This window comes from Corvus cornix, chromosome 1A, assembly GCF_000738735.6.
Source record: "Corvus cornix cornix isolate S_Up_H32 chromosome 1A, ASM73873v5, whole genome shotgun sequence".
In the NCBI taxonomy this organism is placed as follows: domain Eukaryota; kingdom Metazoa; phylum Chordata; class Aves; order Passeriformes; family Corvidae; genus Corvus; species Corvus cornix.
The window spans coordinates 48805220-48826086 of record NC_047057.1 but is presented as its reverse complement, the minus strand read 5'-3'; the positions used below and the strand labels follow the sequence as shown (position 1 = coordinate 48826086).

General features: G+C 44.5%; 1 protein-coding gene across 1 annotated transcript in view; it reads left to right on the top strand.

Annotated features, from left to right (window-relative positions):
* Positions 1-20867, top strand: part of MEI1 (meiotic double-stranded break formation protein 1) — a 38683-nt gene that overhangs the window by 8021 nt on the left and 9795 nt on the right. Inside the window, exons 8-23 of the mRNA XM_039571084.1 lie at positions 299-413; positions 1216-1332; positions 1849-1948; positions 4438-4572; positions 5117-5231; positions 6774-6892; positions 7949-8090; positions 9500-9611; positions 10266-10326; positions 11563-11657; positions 12329-12503; positions 12614-12761; positions 13327-13599; positions 16660-16825; positions 18894-18998; positions 20671-20781. Coding sequence (XP_039427018.1) covers positions 299-413; positions 1216-1332; positions 1849-1948; positions 4438-4572; positions 5117-5231; positions 6774-6892; positions 7949-8090; positions 9500-9611; positions 10266-10326; positions 11563-11657; positions 12329-12503; positions 12614-12761; positions 13327-13599; positions 16660-16825; positions 18894-18998; positions 20671-20781 — 2089 coding nt within the window. The remainder of the gene's footprint in view (positions 1-298; positions 414-1215; positions 1333-1848; positions 1949-4437; positions 4573-5116; positions 5232-6773; positions 6893-7948; positions 8091-9499; positions 9612-10265; positions 10327-11562; positions 11658-12328; positions 12504-12613; positions 12762-13326; positions 13600-16659; positions 16826-18893; positions 18999-20670; positions 20782-20867) is intronic.

Below are 20867 nucleotides of genomic sequence, written 5' to 3'. Positions count from 1 at the left end.
CCTCAGCTGATTTTACTCACTCACACTTGAGGTCTGATACAGAACATGCAGCACCAGCATGACGAAGCATGGGGGTGGAACTATTACTCATGATCTACTCTGTTGTGGTTCTCATGTGCTTTTTTGAGTGTCCTTGGTTCAGTGTTTTATCTTACCTTAGCAAGTTTAATCTGTGAAATACATGCCAAAAGAGAGATCTTAATTTGTGTTTTAAATTTTAAAAAGTAGAACAAACTGTTTCCGACTCATAGCTGCATAGCTGACTTCCTTTCTCCTTTTGACTTTTGTTTCCCAACAGCTCTTGTTGACCAGAGATGAGATGTTACAGGCAGCGAGTTCTCACTGTATGGCTGCAGTGCTGGTTCACTCTCCTAGCAGATATGCTCCTGCTTTTATCCATGCAGATGTCCCAGGTGAACAAATGCAGTAGCATCTTATTGTTCATTCCCCAGTATCAAAGCTGCCTCTGGGTGTTTGGTTTAGGAATCAGGCTGGCTCCATGAGATCCACTGGTGGCATAATGTGTGTAGTGGCCATTTTATACCATGTGATTTTAGGAGTAGAAAGGGAGAGTATGTTTTCAAGTGAAAGTTTAGAAGCAGCTGTCACCAAGCAGAATGGAGTTTCCACAGAGAGAATTTGGCTAAGTCTTTGTGGTCAAGGTCCTTCTTGCAGGACCTTAGATACAAGTCTAAGCAAACTGGGGTTCCATCTCATTCCACTAAATATTGTAAATTTGCTGAGATTTTGGTTCAGGATTTAGCTTTAGAATGCAGCTATGAGAGATGGTTTATTATTCCTCTGTAATCCCAAAAGACAGAAATACTTTCATTATACAAATTCTTTGGGAGATGTAAAAGTCATGAGGAAAAAAAGGTCACTGCATCTGTGGTAAAGCTTGCTTTGTGGCTTTTCATTTGTGCCAAAGGCTAGACCCACAATTCAGCTCCTTCCTACTGAGTTTGTACTGGGAAGATGCCTGCCCATGGGTCTATGCTCTCCAGTCACCTTATTTTGAAGACTAGCATACCCCTGAGCATCTACTACATTCTCCATTCCTGCCGTTTCGTAGTACAGCCATTCTCTCTGTGGCTGTTGCTATGCTTCTTCATTTCCTCCTCCTTCTTCTGCTCTGTTCTAGGAGCAGCTGTGCCATGCTGTGAGCAGCCTGGCTCTTACCAGGGTGACCTTATTTGTGTGTGTGTGTGTTTGCAGAGTTCCTCTTTGAGTGTCTCTTGAGTAAAAGTGAAATCCTCATCTGGTCAGTGTACTGCTGCCTGCTCCTCCTGACTGAAGAGCACCTTTTCTTCTCCAAGTGTCACACCGTCTATGGTGAGTCATCAAGCTTTCTGACAGAGTGACTGCAGTAATACTTGTGCCTCTAGCTGAATTCCAGCGCTTTACACACGATCACAATTTCCAGTCAGGATGGATAAAGGACTGAAAATGAGTACCTATCAGACATGTTTGTGATGTCCAGCGTAGCTTGAATTTACACTGTCGTTGTCCTAATGAGTTTCTGATGAGCATTAATTCATTATAATAACCAGGTATCATGACTGACACTCCCTGAGTTACTATTAAGTATTTCTGCGGACATGCCAAGAGTAGATTTAGAAAGAATGGTTAAATTCCTTCTGTTCTTTGGGACCTATCTCCAGCAGTAGAGGTTGAGGCAAATTATCAGGGCACTGAGTGAACACTCAACAGTTTCAGACAGTTGTTTCTGTCAGTGGCTCAGAAGAATAATTGTTCAAATCTTTTTATTTTTTTTTTAATTAATTTTGCTTCCCTCCGGGAATCTGGGATGTTAAAAGTGTCTCTGTGACTTCTCTTGAACATGTACAGGCATTGAATCTCTGGTGAGAAGTCTCCAAGGTGTCCTGCTGCTGAACAATGTGGAGTTGCACAAACAAGGGCTCCTGCTCTTCACTGAAATACTGAAACGGTAAGGGAGTATCCTGTCAGGCTTGCACAGGCAGAATTTGGTATCCCAAAATGGAGACTGTGGGCCTTTAGTTTTTTAAGATTTTCTTCCAAGACCAGATACCTACACACCTTTAGAACTTTTGTGTTTGAAAGGTGGTGCTGAACAATCACATCTCCTTTATTCTTGCAAAGAAGGGCATGATGGTTGTTTCTGAACCTCCCAGCTTGTCCTGTCTGTGCCTGCATCCACCACTATATCTTCCTCTTCCTGCTTCCTTGCCAGTCTGGGAGGTGAAATCTCTTTTCCGCTGTAGACAAAGCATGAGAGAAGGCCAGGAAGGTCCAGGCGTATGTGAGCAGGCCAGCTCCTGCTAAGTGTGCCTCTATGACAAAACAAAGCATGCAAATTCCATGGCCTCTGGTCTTCTGTCATCATCTGAGCTAAATTCAAACTGCAAAAACAAATTCTAGGCTGAAATATTAATGTCTTCTGTCACTTTTTTCCTCTTGTTTTCTGCTAAGAAATAATATACACTGGCTTGTTTTTCTTCTGTGCTTCCTGTTCTTGCCTCTATGATCTTGTTCCTATCCTGTCATGCTAGTGACAGAGTCTTGTTTTTGCCACTTAGATCCCCCGAGAGAGCCCTTGAGCAGAATTTTGGAAATGTCATAGTCAATTTTGTAGCAAGTGTCAGGGTAAAAAGGAGGAGAAAAAGCAACAGTGCTAGAACAGTGTGGTGATGCCAGTGTGGGATCTGTCAAAAAGAGAAACCAGGATGTGGGAAACACTAATTACAGCATTTATGCTTGTAAAACAAAGAGAACACTCTGTGCAGTTACTCTCATTTTCTCGCACACCCATTCTGTTTCTCTGAGCTTTGCCTTAGAAATCATGTTTTATTCTCTCATAGTGGGGAAAGGGATCTCGTGCTGGAACCTCTCCTCTTGGTTTTAGCTTGCAGCTGGATTCTCTTTGTAAGTGAGCCACACATTCTGGTGAGGTCCATGCAGGACATACTGCTCCCCTTGGCAGTATGTCAGGAATGTTGGGTAGCTCTCCCTGGAGTGACCCTTGTCCCTCCCAGCATAATCAAAGTGGCAGGCGCAGGTTGGGGCCCAAAGATGACAGGTTGCAGGAAGCTGCAAGAGTGCTGCCCTTCACACTTTCCCCCCAGGCCCTGAAGACATCACAGTGCACCATACTGAAAGTGGGTTTGTGCATCGTGAATGAGTCAGCAATACTCCTCCATCCCTTCCTCCCTGCATGAGTCAGTGAAGACTTTTTTCTTCCTGATGTGTTTTACTTCAGAAGGTCAGTGATTAAAGAAAGGAAATACAGAGGATTAATAGAATTACCTAGTGTAAGTAGAAACAACTTGGAAGTTCAGTGCATCACTTGTGGCTTGGCTCCTGATGCCTGAGTTCCACAAGTCCTTTTCCTTGCCATGCCCACCTCACAGCTTTTTCTCACAGCAGAATGTGAGGTGGCTGCGAAGCAGGGTTCCATCCCACTGAGTGACTAAAAAGAGTGGTTCTTCCTCTGTTCTCTTTTTGCCATGTAACTGGGCTACTAGTGTAATTTCTACTAAAGTTCACTTTGCTTTCCCATTTGTGCATGCAAGCATGTGCTCCTGGCTTGCTTTAGTCAGGCATGACTGTGAAAATTGAATAACAGGGAATACTTTTGGCTCCCAAATCTGGCTCCTGTCATGCTGTGCTGCTTTTCTTGCTTCACTTTGGAGAGACCCTCTGGCAGGCTGTTAGTGCCTCTTGTCTGCATGTAGCTGCCTGTCTTCCGTTTGCCCTCCCAACTGTACCTGACTTGCCCGGAGCCAAATGAGCCATTTACACAGCTTTGTCCAATAATGGAATTAATGGCCTGTCATCCCTCCATGCTCTCATGCTGAATGCTCAAAGGTGTTGGGCCACAGATGATCAAAATGCTCACTGTCGAGAAGGATTGTCAAAACAGTTGGATTGTGTTTATTTTCCTGATTACTTTTCAAGTTTGTGAAGGTTCCTGTCCTGGCATCATCTGGCATTAGAAGTGCCATAGGACTGTGAGAGAAGCTATTCTCATGTCATTATTTGTATTCTAGGATGGTGATGTTTGCTTGTACACTTAAATATATAAGTTGCTTGATGAATTCACAAATACCAGAGCAGATGGCCTGAACATAAAGTCCTAGGCACAGAGATCACTGTGTTTTGCAAAGCTTCTTTTCTTGTGCTTTTCATGTCAGTGTTCACTGGAGTAGTCACACAGTTACCCAGGCTGTGGGTGTTTTATCATGGTAGTGCTTCAGACTGGCTGAAGTTCCCTCTTTGTAGCAAACCCTGTACCTGCTCAAGTCTGAGAGTACCTCCTTGTGAGCAGCTGGCTCTCAGTACTGAAAAACATGGCTGCAATTGCATGGCTCATCTGTCCATTTGCTGAAATGACGGAAGGCACTACAGTTACCTAACTCTGACAACATTCTCCTTGCTTACTTTGTTGTCTCTTTGCAGGCAACCAGTGGAAATCAAATTATTCACAAACCGAGGTGTATGTATAGAAGCCATTGATGTTTTGATGGAGACAGTGAACTGCCCGGTGCTGGAGGTGGTGGTGGAGGCTGTGAAAGCTGTGGCAGCTTTCCTGAGGTAGGCAGGAATGTATTTGCAGGCTTTTCTTCAGATAGATCTGTTGATACCATCTTGGGCTTTGCAGTTCCCCTGTGGCTGTGTGGGTGAACGTGCTCTGCAGTGGGACTTGTGGCTGAGGCAGGCGTGGGTACAGCAGAGCCAGCTTCCCACCCACCTCAGGAAAGCTGCCAGAGCAATGAAGCTGTGGCAGGCAGCAAGTCATTGCAGCAAGGACCTAGTGTTCCAGGCAGGCTTGTACAGCACCTGCTATGGCTTTGTCACTCTGTGCCCCATCCAGATTGATAAGAGTAATAAGCATAAGACTCTGGACAGTCATATGCATCCTGACTGTAGTGGGAACAGACAGAGCACTGAGGGTGTGTTTGGGCTCATGTGTGGGCGAAAGCACTATTCAGATATTTTGACCTTACTATGCTCTGCTGGAGAGAAGTGGCAATGGCATATTTCCATCAGAAGAGCAGTTACTTCTGATGGTGTTGCCTTCCTAGTGGAACGTCCCCAGCAGGGACTGTGCATCTTGTCTCTCTCTTCACTTGTTAAGGAAGGACCATCTGAGCTCCCCTCCAGTCCCATATGAAGAGCTGCAGAAGCTTCTGGAGGCAGTGCTGAAGCGATGTGCTGACCTTTCCCCACCACAGAGTAGTAAGAGGCCTGCAGTAAGTCAAAAGTTGTTGCTTGTTGGTAGGACCAAGCAGGACGGGGATGATCTTCCTAGGACACTATGTGGATGTTTTATATATGTTCCATCCCTTACTTACATCCCCCATGGCTATTTAGTTCTCTGCTATTTCTTTTGATCTTCTTGCCTCGAAATGGTACCAGACTTTGAAGTAGATGAAGATGGATGCTGGTGAATGTTATCTTTCTAAATCAACGAAGTTTTGTGGGGCACCACTTGAGCATGCTGCTCTCTTTATGTTTCCAGTACTCCAAAATAGTTTGAACTTCCCCTTTGTCAGGCCCCCACCTTGTAGGTTGCATTGGTCAATCTATTTTTTCAGCAATGAACATTTCTTGTTCTGCACTCAGATCAAGAGTGTCATCGTATATGGACTGTGATCCCTCAGCAAGGGAGTTGTTAGCCACTATTTGACCTATAAATCCTTTCCTGTTCCTGGAATCCATAGTTAGTGTGATGTGCTGTCAGGACCTCTGCACTTCTGAGAAGAGCCCCAGGTACAGATGGCTAGTGAAAAGACAAGGGCTGAGCCTTCTTGCTGTAGGCTTAGAGCCATGTAGGTTTAGATCGCATGCCTGTAGTGACAAGAACACCTCAATGCTCAAAGGAGTAGCAGAACTCCAAATTCTTGATGAACTATCTTTAGACCCAAGTTCAGTGGTACCAGATATTGGCCTTCTCTGTCTGAAGAAGGCAGAAGTGCTTTCTGTCCCGTAGGCAGGTGTTGGCCAGTCTGTTTGCACACACACAGAGCGAGGTGTCCTTTTCAGAATTAGGAGCTTCACAGGAAGGAAATTAGACAGATAGCGAGGATATCCAGGCTGTGTTTAAAGGGAGAAAAGGGGAAATGGTTATACCTCTGCCAAGGTATCTCAGCATGAAATGGGGAAGGAGTTGTGAACTGCCAGGCACCAGTATGTAGATGTGCCCTCCTCTGGTATTATGGAGAAGACCACCACAACAGGTTAAGGCTTAAAGGCAGATTTTGAGTTCCAAGTTGTTCCCAGTTTAGGCAAATGATTAACTCTGACGCTTCAGTTGGCTTCAGGCTTAACTCAGTGGGATGCTGTGTGGGAACAAGAACTAGTACATAGATAGTTGCTTAAAACTCTGAGCCTTCTAAGATTTCATTGCTAAGCAAGGAGAAGAACTATTCTGTGTTGTCTGAAGAGTATTTGGAAGAAAGAAAATTTTAAAAAATGCAAAGTTTTCTCAGAAGGGTTTGAAGCTCCATTAGCTGAAATGCTTAAAACTCAGATTAGATCAAGTCATGGTAATACAGACTGTAAAGACAGGGCAGTGCAGAATTAGTAGCTCTGTAATTCTGTCCTCCCTACGAAGAGCACACAAGCTCTTTTACTCTGCTCTCTCTGGGGAAAGCACAGTAGTAAAAAAATGATTGTGTGAAAGAAGTGAGTGAAGTGAAATCTGTTGTTCCTCCTGCTGCTGGTGTTGGAGGAGAAAGCTATTTTTTTCTGAAAGTGAACATAAGATTTTAAAGACTTCTCTCCTTAAACAGGGCGATCTCCTATTCTCAGTGTCTCAGAGTCACCCGGCAAACAGAAATCTTGGTAGAGTTCCTCAGAGACAGGGTCAGTTCTTGCTCAATACCCTGGAAAGTTTCAGAAATGCTTGCAGGTGAGGATAAGTCAGGAGGGTGTGTGGATGGGTGGTGTGTGTCCGTGTCTGTCCGTTCTTCTGTCCTTGTGACTGTGTTCCTCCACCCAGCCCCACCACAGAAATATCACAGGTGAGTTCAGTGCACAGCACTTGTCAGTGAAACAGCAGAGTGAGGGGTATGTATTAATAGGGAAAATTTTGTGACACCTGGATGTGTCTCCCATGAAATTTGCCTGGGACCTATCAGTTTATTTCATGTCTTGGGCTCTGAGGGACTGTTTGAAAATTCACCAAAACTGCTGATGATGTAAGAACTATTGGAAGGTATGTGTGAAACCAGATTCCTGTGCTATGTGGTTTCACTGCCAGAGGGGGTTAACCATTTAACAAACATGTGTCTGCTCCAGATGCTGGCCTTGGATTGCTCGTGTCTGTGACCTGTTACTGAGAATGGGTCTATAGGCACCAACTTTACCTCTTTTGCTGAATCAGAGCTATTTGGCACCCTTAGCTGCACAGCAGACAGTGGTAGATGAGTTTGTCTATGAATCAGGATGAATCAGGGTCAGTTGTTAGGGTGGTCTGGCCAAATTAGTTTTTGCCTTGCATCACTTGGCTTGGCTGAGATAATTCAGTCAGAAACAGACATGCCTTTCCAGAGTCTGACCCAAAGTTTTGGGGTGGTGTTAGAGGGCACTCGGCTTCTGTCATGGATTTTATATCAGCTAAATGGTCCCTTGGTTGTTTTTCACAAGGTTTGCTGTATTGTGCATCAGGCACTCTGGTATGGCTGAAAACCAGTCTTGCCACACCAGAGCTTCCAACAGCAGATACTTTCTTCACAGAAACTAAGTCTTCCTTTCCCAACGTGTACTGTTGTGCAACCTTGATGACTTTTAATAGCTTCACTCAAGAGGTAACTGAGTGTGGTTGCCAGATTCCTCTGTTTCCAAACCATCTAGTGTTTGTGGGTCCTTTATGGTGAAAATTGTGATTAAAATGTAGTATCTCCTGGCTTCCTTTACAGAGTGAGGATGTTTCCTCTTTCCTCTGTTATCCACTGTGTGTTTGTAGGTTAGCAGTGGAATTCCAGGGTGACTTCATGGCCCAGGAGAACGCTTTCACTGCCCCCAACTCTGAGAGCAAAGACACACTAAGCAACTTCTCTGAGTTCCTGTTGAGGATTTGTGACAGTCTCTGCATCCCCATGGTCATGGTAGGATTTCTTTTGAACTTGGTCTGTTCCTTGGGTACCTGGAAAGGTCCTTTCAAGCACCAGGAGTGGGTTGCACAAATGTTTTTTAGGGAAGAGGGCACATTGAGTAAACCAAGAACAGCTGTGGCATTTGTCACTTTCCCACAGCCACATGTGGAATTGTGTAGTTCATGCAACAGGTAGTTGGTCCCAGAGGGTGCAGAAATCTGTAAAGCTTCCACATAGATATCAGTGTCTTTCTTCAGACTGTGCAATCCCAGAGCCTACCTACCATGTGTAGGTAGATGCGTAGTGTGATGCATGGCAGCTCTTGATGTTGCAGAAAATGAAGAGTGCCTGAACTGTTGTTTCCCCTTCTGCCAGTTTTTCAAAACTTGCCTGTGTCCCAGAGAGCAGCCATGTTTTGCACCTGCAATTTCCTTCTTATGCTTCTTCCCAGAAGGTACTGATGTGGCTGCCCAGTCTGCACAGCAAGGGCAGTATTAAGCATTGTGCCTCAGTAAGGCCAGTGACATGATTTAAAAAGTAGCTGTGGAGAGTCATGAGTGCTTTAGTGCTCCATACAGGCCTGCCCCAAGACACTTCAAGCAGAATTGTCAAAACAACGGGACTTTGGTTGTGGTTTCTAATGTTTAGTAAAGTTTGTTTGTGCTTTTTGACAGGTACAGGTGTATGGATTCTTGCAGTTGTTAGGAGCTTGGAGATGTTTTTGTTGATGTTTTCTTAACCAATCTCTTGGCAGGCAGCTGCAGTGGCACTGCTGTTCTCCTCCCTGACAGGAGGGTGCACTGCATGTCCAGTTTGGTAAAGCTGGAGTCAGTGTGCTGTTTCTTGCTCATTGAACTTGGGTAAAAATTAATGGACTGTGAGAAAATTGTCTAGTGACCTTCAACAAGAGTAGTTGAATCATTCTATTCTAAACAGTTCAGGGCTGGATTCTGTAGAGAGCTCAAATGCCTGTGTTTGCCACTGCGCGGTGAAACGCTGAAGCACAGGTGTTAGGTGTTGCTGAAGTCAGCTGCACTTAAACATATGTCCTATGTTGTATAGGACAATTAGCCATCTGACCTGCAAGAGCAGTAACTTCCAGGGCAACGTGGGCAGTAATGTCAGTCACTGTGCATTAAGGCCTAACTGGTTGCCTGCTGGAATGCAGAGGAAGTTTCTTGTCTGGTGCGATGCCTTGCAGAGTTACCAGCACAGCTCATAACACTGGCGGGGGGAGTGTTAGTTGCATTCAAAGAGCTCTGTGAGCCTGCTCTGCTGCCAGGCATTTTGGTAAAAGAACTGCTACTCCATCTGTATGGATTTAGAAACCTGACTTTCTGGGCAGGCAGGAGGCTGGAAGAAGGCTGCTGCCTTCAGTGTTTATTGCATCTAATGCACCTGATCCATTCATCTTTCCACAGAGCTATCTGCAAAGGACTGTCAGCCTGTCAGTGACAGAGGTTTTCATCTCAACACTCAATACCCTCTTTACAGTGGTGCCAAACATGCAGACTAAGTTCTCCAAGAAGCTGGGTAGGAGGGTATTGTGGGATCACATTCTCTGTGCTCTTAACTGATGGAACTTGCTGCTACTGCATATTATGGAGGCAATGAGCCTAACATTGAGACTTTATGTGGAGGATTCTATTACGTGTTTATATGAGTAAGAATAGAGTGCATAGTCATGTTCAGCAGGATAGAAAAGTTATTTGGTCTAGCAATGATGATGGGACAGGTTTTATTTTGGATAAGACTGTTGTGTCAGCTTTATCCTTCCCTCTGGAATAATTCAGAATTGAATTGGCTGTTCCTGTAGACAGGGATTATGCTGGAATTGTTGGTGGGATTTTACTATGTAGAAATCCTGTTTAGTTTGTGTATGCCTTATTCTTCACACATCAGAGAGGTGATACAGACAATTCCTCTCTTCTAAACATGTGAAACTGGCAAATCTTCACGTCTCCTCCTGATAAAACAAATGAATCTCAGATACTCCCCTCCAACCCAGACTTGGAGTAGTTTGCTTTCTGAGAGACAGCCTAATATTTGTATTCTTACTGAGATGGCCTGCCCTCTTCACCAGGCTTGTATGGAGATGTGCGGGGGTGGTTATGGGACCTGCCTACTCTTTTTCTTATCATATATGTTCTTTGCTCCTTTGACATTTCTGTCTTGCTTTCTGTCTAGCATCCTCATCCTTCATCCGACTGACACTGGAGCTGAAGGCCAGATTTTGCTCTGTACAGAGGTATTGTGATGTGTGCACTGTAAGTGAGTCAAAAATTTCCAGATGGGAAAGTAGATCATGCCTTATCTAATACACCTGATTAGGCAAGACGAGAGGCTGAAAGACTCAAGAATGGTTGTGTCTTACTGAAAAATGTAAATGGTTACTGACAATGGAAGAGCTGGATGTAGGAGAAGGGAGAAGCAGTTGGGTAGGGGGCGGATGGATTTACACAGCATTGTGAGAATTCTGTGCTCTGTCGTGAGTTGCACAGATAGAGGTAAAGCAGCCTGACTTTGGAGTAGTCAGATCAGCGGGTGTTTCGAAGAGAAGTACCAGTAGCATCAGTTCCATCTGAGCTCTGGCTTCCTAGGCATATACTACCATTGCTGTTGTTCCTCATGGTATGGTAATGTATTAGAAATGGGAGGGAGGAGGATGACTTCAGTAGCAGGCATTGCAAAGCATCTCCTGTAGTAGAGGCGATGATTTCTAGGTTGAGGAGTGTCTGGGGAGACTCTCTGTTGGTCTGCAGTGATCTTTTACCTCCTCCTTCCTGTGACTGTATCTGATTAAAAAAGTAAACAAAACACACAGCACTCCTAGTCTAGTTTACTACTGTGGAACTTAGAGTGAGGGCATTTGTGCCTGTAAATGGTGTGTGGTGGCAGTGATCTAGGCCTCTGAATAGAGCAGTGTGCTGTGCTAAGGATGGTGAGTTACAGATGTCTGGTTATGTCCTGTTCTGGAAGGAAATGGTTGGAAAGAGAGAAATACCTGGAAACAGAGCTGTTCTCACCCTTTTAGTTAATATTTTGGCATTCTTCAGTGTTCATCCTTGGAAATGTAATTGCTAAAAAATCTAAGTGTTGTTTGCCAGTGGAATCATGTATTGTGAGCTACCCTTAAACACCTCCCATTCTCTGCACTGTTAGGGGTCCTGTCCTTATAAGATTCCCTGTGTAGACAAGGTGTGATGATTGTGAGAGTACCCCACTGTATTCACATTGGCCCAGGGTATGAACATGTTCACTGTTGTCACTGCACACCCCCACCAGTCCGTGAGCTGACAGTCCATTGGGAGCTCATCATTTTCCTGGAAGCCTAGGTTGGCTCCTAGAGTCTTCTTGTGATGGGGCAGGTGCTTGTACATGATCATTCAGTAAAATGAGGTTCTGGCAGACAGTGTGTGATATTAGAAGTAGGAAGAGGATATTTCTAGCCTTTTTTACTCTCTCTTTCTGCTCTTCTTTACAGTAATCCTGTCCTGAATCACACCTGTTCCAGCTTCCTCTGCAGCTTATGCCTGAACCTTTACTCGGCCACAGAGAAGAGGAGAACTTCTCAGGAGGGCAAGTCTGGGGAAAGATTGCTTCATTTAGTTTGAGGCCATGCCACCCTCTGTTTAGGCAATAAGTGAAAAAAAAATTAGAAAAGGACAAAGGAGAAGGGAAGGGAGGACACACATAGCTTGATTGAGAGATTTTTTCCCTCAGCTTGTTTTCAGTCTGGTCCAGCAAGGAGGTAGCACTCAGAGAATGCCTTTAGAAGAGTTTGGAACCCTACCTGAAAGAATGCATTTCATCTGCCTGTGGTTTTGTTAACATGGGGACACTTATGAGGACAGCTATGCATGCTTAATTGAAACAAAATTACTTGCCACATAGTCACCCATATCTGCAGATTAAGGTAATTTTTTCCCTTTGGCATACTAAGGCTTTCCTGTCTGTACTGTAACTTTCCATAATAGTTAAGTCCCAAACAAATGAGATGAAAGCTTCTACATTACAAGAGCCACTTTTCCCACTGGCAGTGGTTGGTCACTACACAGGCAGCATCAGCAAAGGGCTGGGAATCTTAGACAGAAATGTCTTTTCATCCTTAAAGCCAGCTCTGTTAAATCAGTTCTCACGCGACTATTGATGCCAAATCATAGAGGTGTGAGTAGTGTATGCAGACTGTGGAGTTGTTCCATAGACATTCCTCATCGTTTCCTGCCTGCTTATATTAGTTTTATTTCTAGAGCAAGAGATGTCTGAGCTCCTGCAGAAGGGTCTGCCTCAGTTAAACTACACCATTGCTGAAAGCCTTCTCCTCCTGTCTGAAACCCCTGAGCCTTTCTCTTTGGATCAGTCTCTTTGCAGCCACCAGCACTGTTTCATACTACTCCTATACTTTTCCTACACCTTCGGGGACAGGTGAGCCAAGAGTATACAAAGCAAGTGGGTTTGTGGCCATTACATACCATGTATTGGTGGGTAAAGCATATCTATTGTTACTGTTTCCACTCCAATCTCCTTCAATGCAGGTTTGTTCCAGATGCAGAATTATTTGTAGCTGTAAGAAATTTTCTCCTATCAGCACAGGACCATGGAGACTGTCCCCCTCCACACATACTCAGAGCTGCACTTTACCTCCTTGCTGTCTGTCAGGACAAAGGCAAAGCCCTGGACGTGGTAAAAGAAGATTTCATACCTACCTCTTGGAGCCTTTTTGTTGAAACTGAGGTTTCTCCCCACTCACATCAACCTTCTTGTAGAAAGTATTTTGACATAGGTGGTGGTGAGCAGTGAATGAGTGAAGACTGTGCAGTGCATCTATACTCTGGAAAGTTAACTATGAAAATCCACAGGGGAATATAGATTTGACAGAATAAACTTGTGTTATGTGTGGGAAGTGTAAATGCGTTGGATAGGCTGTGAATTCACATACGGAATATAATAAATTTCATAGCTTCAGTCTCCCAAACACATCTCCAGCCTCTGCAGCAGGCTTTCAAGTGTTCCCATATGGCTCTTTGCTGCTGCACAGCTTTGAGCTCTGTATAAAGCCTACAAGTTTCTTGGCCTTTGTGATGCAAATGGGCTTCACAAAATGATGTTTAACTAATGCAATTGATTGTCTGCTGAAAAGGCAGTGTGACTGTTTCTCACAGTAAATGCTCATCACTTCAGGTGTTTTATATTCAGTATTAGTGATTATTTTGTTCTCTGTCTTCCTGCCCCCTTTCCCTCTTACCAGAAGTCATTGTCTACCATAAGAAGGATCCTGGATAATCTTCCAGATCTGAGCTTGGTCTATGTGCATTGTCCTCTCCTGCTGAAATTCTTCCTGCGCTACCCTGAACTTATGGGGAGATTTGGACACCAAATCCTCCAACTCTGGTTTTCCTGGGAAGACTGCAAGCAAACTGAGGCTGAAGAAGCTGATTTTGGCACGTCCGATCAGCTGAATAGTGCTAACCCATTGTTTCCCATTCTGAAGAGCAATTCCAGCATTTTGCTTATTTTACTGGTATGTGGCTTTCACAATGATGGGCTGCTATCCTGACCCTGATTTTGGGGGATTTTTGGTTCTTAATACTTTTAGTGGTGTTATGAAGCCAAGGATTTCGATAGGAGGGGCCATGTGTGTACACACAGACTTCCACCTGCCAGGGAAGCCTTATGTGGAAAATGGGACTGTGTATGTGTGTTATCTCTTTCTCTGTCATCCATCTACTGTGACAGGAAGGGATCTTCTGAGACTTGGCTGGAGAGAGATCTGAAGGGTCCTGCTGATGTATGCCATGAAAAACCCCATTCCTTCCTCTATCCAGATACACAGCTGAGTACTCCAGATTCTTTGGTGCCAGCCTTTGAAGAAGCTGTTTTTCAAATTTGGGAGCAATGCTTTGCTACTGATAGATGAGAAGGGTATGATGGACAAGAACTTTGAAAAAGCAACATGCAGAGAACAGGTCTTGAGGGCACAGCTTTCTGTTTGTTTGAGGTTTTCATTTTGTCTGGTTTTAACTGGAGACTCTTGTCAGAGAGTTTTGAAGTACTCTTGAGTTTTCAGGACTGCAAGTAACATGTTTTGTTACTCTTAAAAGATAAAATAAAAGTCTTACAACAGGGCAAATCAATCAGTGCAGGAGAGAAAGGGGCCTTGAAGTAGCAGGCTAGGGTGTTTGCCTTTAGCTAGTGTAATGAGCTCTGTTAGCCCATGTAATCGCGACACAATCCGTGTCCTGATGGCTGCTTAGAGGCCTTTTCTCACTTCCACTGCTCCCACCTGTCCTGTCACCCCTCCCCATCAGTGCCTCTTGTCCCATGACTGTTGAGCTAGCTGCATAGTAAATATTTGCTAACTTTTCCACAGAAGAACATGAGATTTACCTCTAAGGACAAAAGCTAAGGGCTGTGATATTTCTTCTCCAGTCTGTTAGAGAAATTAAAACTATCATTGAGAAGGCAAACCTGTGTCAGCAGATGGTGAAGAAATAAGAGGAAGCAAGGTTTGACTCCGAGTGGGCATCCATTGGCCATTAGAGACATTGGGCATTACAGAACGTATTTATTCTGATCTGAGAGGCTATGAAGTAAATTTTAATATCCAAGGTTACTGAAATGACTGGCAGGAGGGCTCTCATGTAGGGCAGTTCTTTCACAGTTGGAGTGATATTGCAGAGTAGGTAGCAACATCCAGGCATTTGAAGCTATTGCAGAGCATTAGTAAAAACGATCAATGAGTTGACATATCAGGACAAATTAAGGAGGAGAAGTGTCCCATGAGGCTTGCCCACACTGTTACCTTTGGCAGTACTTCTGGAACCTGTCACTTCATAAACTGAAGCAGGTGTGTCAATAAGCAAAACACAAACAGCATCTCCCTTCCCTGAATGGTGCAACATTCCTGCTTTCCCTTTTCTGTGTTGCCATGTGCTCTTGCAGAAATAAATTCATTTAGCTCTATTCCAGTCTTTAAAGTGAGTTGTAATAAATCACAGGCTTTGACAATTCACCTTTCAGTTATGGAAGAGCATAATCAATTTGAATTTAGATGGACTAATAAAACAGTGCTGTGTGCAGGGATAAATATACTGTCAGGTGTAAAGAAAACTTACAAGATGAATAACCTAAGCCTCAGAATGCACTAGTGAAGTGGAAAGACCTCTGCATGGTACAGTGAAACAAAAATGAATGTCCTTCCAAGGATGACTTACTTGCTTATCTGCTTTTAATAATTGTCTGGATTAGATATAACAGATGGTTAGTGACTTCATCTGAGACCTTGAGCTTCTGGGTAGGAAGGAACCTATTAACACAATGGTGCATTTGCCAGGACCAGGAAGGCTGTGGCCATTGGTTCATGTCATTTTGTGCTGTGTGTGTTCATCTGGGGGTGAATGTAGTCATGATGACGCACCGTCCCACTTGTCTTCTCCATGCTCCAGGTCTGAGGTGCTCTCTCAGAGAACGGAGAAGTTAGATTGCATTCCTGAATGTCATATGCAGCAGATCTGTGTCAGCAGAGATGATTGTGCAGACATCTCCCTGCCCTTTATTCATGAAGGTCTCTGGTAGAGGCAGGAATTTGGCTTGGAATTAGAGAGCTTTTTCTGGCACAGACAGCCTGTTCTCACCTTATTTGCTTTCCTTAGATATGGGGTCCCACAGCCATTTCCTCTCCATCATAGAAGTCTGGATGCATTACTGCTGTGTGATAGGGGAAGGCAGCGGGGAGAGGCAGCAAGCTGTCTAGGCAGGCTGTAGGCTCAGTTGCTGGACCAGTTTCCTGTTTACCTCTTCAGCTCTACCATTTGCAATGCAGTAGCCAGGACTACTGCAGAAAGAGAGGAAAGGTAGTGCTGACATAATATAAGTAGAGATGGTCATATTATGGCAGCACTACCAGGCATTTACTGCCTGATATTTATGCAACTACCTCTGTACATGCTGTGCAAGTGAACTTAATGTTATACACCTTAGCATGAAGACTATGCCCAAATTAAGGCTATTGGCTCTGGGATTCAGCTCAGAGACTCCAGACAGAGCTCCATAGTCAAGAAGCAGGTTTGTGAGCTGTGTACATGACTCTTCCCTTTCCTATGATTGGATGATTGCTTGCCTGGCTTACGTACATTTCATGCAGTTTAGCTGTTATGTTACTACTGCACATACAAGGCTGCCAGCCTTTTGAAAGTTAGGAGCTATGGACTGACATACGAGCTTGATTTTAGGCAAGCATCTTTAATATGCAAGCTGATTTTACAAACCAACAAGGAGAGCAGAGGTGCCAGAAACTCTGTTTTCTTGTTTAGGTCTCACTTGTCTAAAACTGTGACCTTAAATGTATGTTACCACCTACATAGCCAAATCACTCTTTAAATGGGATATTATTTAGAGGTGCCTAACAGACATGAGTCCTTCTGCTTTTTTCAGTTCTCTATTTAATCAGGACGTATTTATATCTGAATGGTGCTTTATTAGACTGTTTCCCAAGGAACCAGATTAGCATAATGGTATTAAATAGCAGTGACTTCTGCCTAATCAGGGTAGAAAGGTAATGTGTGTGTTGCTTCCTTTGCAGGACCTGGTCTGCTCAAGCTCTGTGGAGGTGGCTTGGAAGGTGTTGATGACTCTAAGGACCTTCCTGGAAAGAAATGAGGATGTCCTTGTCTGTGACCTCCTTCGGAGCCGATTTTTACAGATTCTGCAGCAGCTGCTGGTAGAGAGCAGCTCAGCCACCCTACAAGGTGACCCCACCTCTGTGACTTGGTCTTGCTGTAAGAGCAACTAGCTGTAGGGATACAGTCTGGGATAAAGTGGTTTTGAACTGCTGGTGTAGCTTCAGTACTTACCTGCATGAGGAAATTTATGGACAGAACTGTACTGATTTAGTTTCCTTTCTCAGAGATTCGTTTTGAAGTGAGAGCCTTATTTTCTAATTTAGGTTGTTCTGGCTTCAAACTGTGATTGTTAAACCAAGGCAAGGGTCTTGTATACTGCTGTCAGCATTCAAATGGAGAGCTATGCTGGTAAATCTTCCTGCTTGAATAGGTGCCCAACTGGTGGCTGAAAGACATCCTCCTTTTTTCCTCTTCTTTGTGCAAAACAGCTGGGTGTGCCTGAGTACAGACAGTTCCCAGGACACAGAGACCAGGAGCAAGGACTGAATCATTCATGATATTGATCCCCAAACGGGGACTGTGGTATCACCAGATCTCATTACTCTGTTAAATCAAAGGGAGCAAAGCTGTGACTGGCAGAAATCCTGGTTTTCCTTACTAGCCCTGTCTGTGATGTTGGAACTGTTGTCGCACTATGAAAAGTGTTGTGCAAAGCAGTCTGTGAGCTTGGACTGAAAGAGGCAGCAGTGCTAGGATGTCCTTGGTTCCTTTAGGATAGGGACTTAGCACAGCTTTTACTTGTTCCTGAGGGGGCCACTGTTGCTTTTAACAGCTTTGCTCTGTTTCAAGTGTTTTGTTGTGCAGCAGTTGGGATGGAGGCAACAAGAAGGAAAGTGTTTTTGCCTTACCTCCAGCAAAGTCAGTAGGCTGGAGAAGAGGAGGGGCACTGAAAGTAGGAGCATGGTAGAGGATGAGGCTACAAGATCTGCTAGATCTGATTTTGTTTGGAATTGTGCACATTTGAACTTGTTGTGTCCCTCTGTTGCTGATCTAGAGGTGCCAGGAGCTGTGGGGAGGCAAATTATCCATTTCCTATGGTAGGAATCAGACCTATTCCTCCAAACCACTGGTGATGGAGGTAGGACACTGAGGTAGAGGAGCTTTTGCAAGATTTGAGCCCTTCTGCTGCCACTAAGATGCATAGCTCTTCTTCAGACTGCATCTGTAACTTGTTAACTGAGATCCTGGCAAGCCATCCAGAAAGTCAAACACCAGATGTGCTCTGGAGATAGACTTCCTTGTCTCCCAGCACACAGGCAGCTCTCTGTGAGGCCTGGGGTAGTTAAGTCCAGGGAATCTGCATCCCTATTCAAACAGTAGCCTGCTTTTAGACAAGAAAGAGGCCCAACAGTGGGACTCGATCAGGAATATGTTAACATTAAAGACACCCATAAATGTTTCCTCCTCAAAACTGGAAACTCATGAGCCCTTGTGAAAACATTTTCTGGAGGTGATAGCTACTTGCTGTACGTATGGTTGTATACAATACAAAATCTTTACCTGTTCACAGCACTGCAAAAAAGGGAATAGTAGGGAGAGGGTTGCCCTGGGGGTTGGTGGTCTAAGTAGCCCCATTTTCCTTACATACAGACCTGCTGTGTGGGGTTCTCACTTCTGTCTCTGCTCTGCCCTGTGGGATGGGATGGACAGCATTTTCCCAGTCTCATAAGATGTGGGAGAACAAATGCTGTGCAGTTGGGCTGCTGTCAAAAGTGTGGGCTGCCAGTGATGGTCAAGTGGGCAGGAAGAGAGCAGTCTAGAAAGGGCTAATGACTTCTAGCTTATTAGCAGTATCAAAGTGTGAGGAACATGCTCCCTACATGGCTCACGATGGGTGTAAGGGACCCTAGCCTCTTTTTCCCCCCTTCTTTAGTTGCTCCCAAAATGGTGTTGGCAGGATTCAGGTGTAACTCAGGCCAACCCACAGTGGTAGAAAGGGGACCTGATCCAGAGGGGACTGTAGAGATGAGAATAAAGTTGGGGCTATATGTGTGTGTGTGTGTGTAAAGAGGGAATACTTCCTCCCCCAACCCATGCCTCATTCCAGAGCCAGAAAATTAACAATTCCTGGCACACTTTAAGGTACAATAGTTTAGAGTTCACTGAGAAACTAAGCTGTTTGTACCCTTCTTAGCTAACAGGAACCTTCCTGTTTTGCTGAGCCTCCTTTTCCTGGTGCAGCTGCGGAGCAAGGGCATCAGGGAGCTCGACAGCACAGACTTCAAGCTGCTTCACCAGGGTGAGTATGTGCATCCATCTTCTTCCAGGGAAGTGTTTGTTAATTGTTCCATAAGATGATTAGGGGCTTGCTCTTTGTCCTTTGAGAGAAGATGGACCTTGCATTATAGTAATGGTTGCTTTGAGATACTTTCATAGCCAAAGCATTGTAAAGAGTTGTGGTAACTAATTCAGTTAACAAAATCCAGGTTCTCTTCCTCTTGCTTTTACGATACATTTTTTGTCTGAAACCACACAAAGTGGCCTAAGTATTCCCCTGACCATGACATGATTTCAGGGTCAGAGACTGTTGTTGATTTGGCACATGACAGTATAGCTGGTGTGCTCCCTGAATCATCCTTTCCTGTCCACTCTTGCTGTAAGTCTTGTGGGGTTCAGGCCCCAGTCATGTCCTGTTAATCAGCTATCAGGAAGCAGCAGTCTAGTGAAACTGGGCTTTCCTTGGAATGTGAATCCAGAGTATATGGCTCCCAACCAACTGCAGGGCTTGCCCACTCCATCCCAAAGATGGAAGAGCAAGCTGTGTTTGTTTGCCATACCATAACCTGCTGTCTTGTCTGGTGATCCTTACTTGGTGACTTCTGCCTTCTTACTTGGCTACTGGAGGTTCATACAGGCTATGAAAAAAGAATAGATACTAGGAGGAAAATTCCTGAGCTGATCCATCCTCTCATCTCTTCCCTGCTCTGACAAATTGGTCTCTCCAGCAGACTTTGAAGGACTACCCCCTTCAATTTGGAATGTTTCATATCTCAGGGCTGCCTGTGTTGCCCTTGTAAGAAAGCAGCATTTCTCAGACATTCATTAGTCAAGGGAACTGAGGGTGTGGAAGAACCATGGCCTCTTTATCCCAGCCTTTTTAGCTGCTGTGATTTTAGAACACAGCTCAGCTTCTCCCAGGAGTCACAAGCTCCTTTTGCTCTTGCTTTCTGGTTTGTATTTTTCTGCACATCTCTCTCCCTACCCCAGCCACCCCATTTATTCCCCCCTTGGCCTCCAGACTGTGTTCTTCAGGGGTGGATGTGCAAGACACTTCTCTAATGAGGCCTCTTAGATGGAAGGGGTGTGTTGATGCATGTTTTCTGAGAATTGCTTACTCAGACTGTAAGCTCTTCAAAAGATCTCCAGTGACAGGTTTTCCTGAGCCCTGCAGTCCTGGATTTCCCTCCCTAACTCTTACTAAACATTATTCCTAAGTGTTTGGTGCTTACAACAAACATGACACTTTATTCCTAGTACGAGCAAAGTTGGTGAGAGTGGAGGAACACAGCTCTCCATGGCTTCCCCAAGTCTGGTCACCATGAGAGACAGTCACATGGTTGTTCATGCTTGTTCTAGTACTAGAATCCAAGTCACACTGTGGAAACAGATAACTCACGCTGCAGTTTTTTTCACTGTGGAAACAGATAACTTAAAGTCCATTGCTTTTGAATTCATTACTGCCTGATGTGATAATGCCCTTTAATATACCCTTTTCTTTTCCCCCCTCTCTGCTATCATCCTCCACTGAGCTGTCCACTCTAAAGCAAACATTGTAGGGCAGATGCCTGTTGCTTTGTACCATGCTCTGTTTGTTTTCACTTTGTCTGAATTCCCTCCTCACTGACTTCTTTCTTGTGCTGAGGTGCTCTGTTAAGTTGGTGTCCTTGTTACATGTGTTCTTTTGTTTCCAGTCAGTAATCTCTGTGGGAAATGCAGGCCAAGGGACACTGACCTCCTGCAGCCATCCTTGAATTTTCTGTACTGGAGCCTTCATCAGACGACACCTTGTAGTCAACAGAGAGGTGAGGCAAGATTGTATTGATTCCTAAGTTAATTTCAGTGAGGTCGTAGCTTGACAATCAGAGACTGTATTCTAACTGTCTCAGCA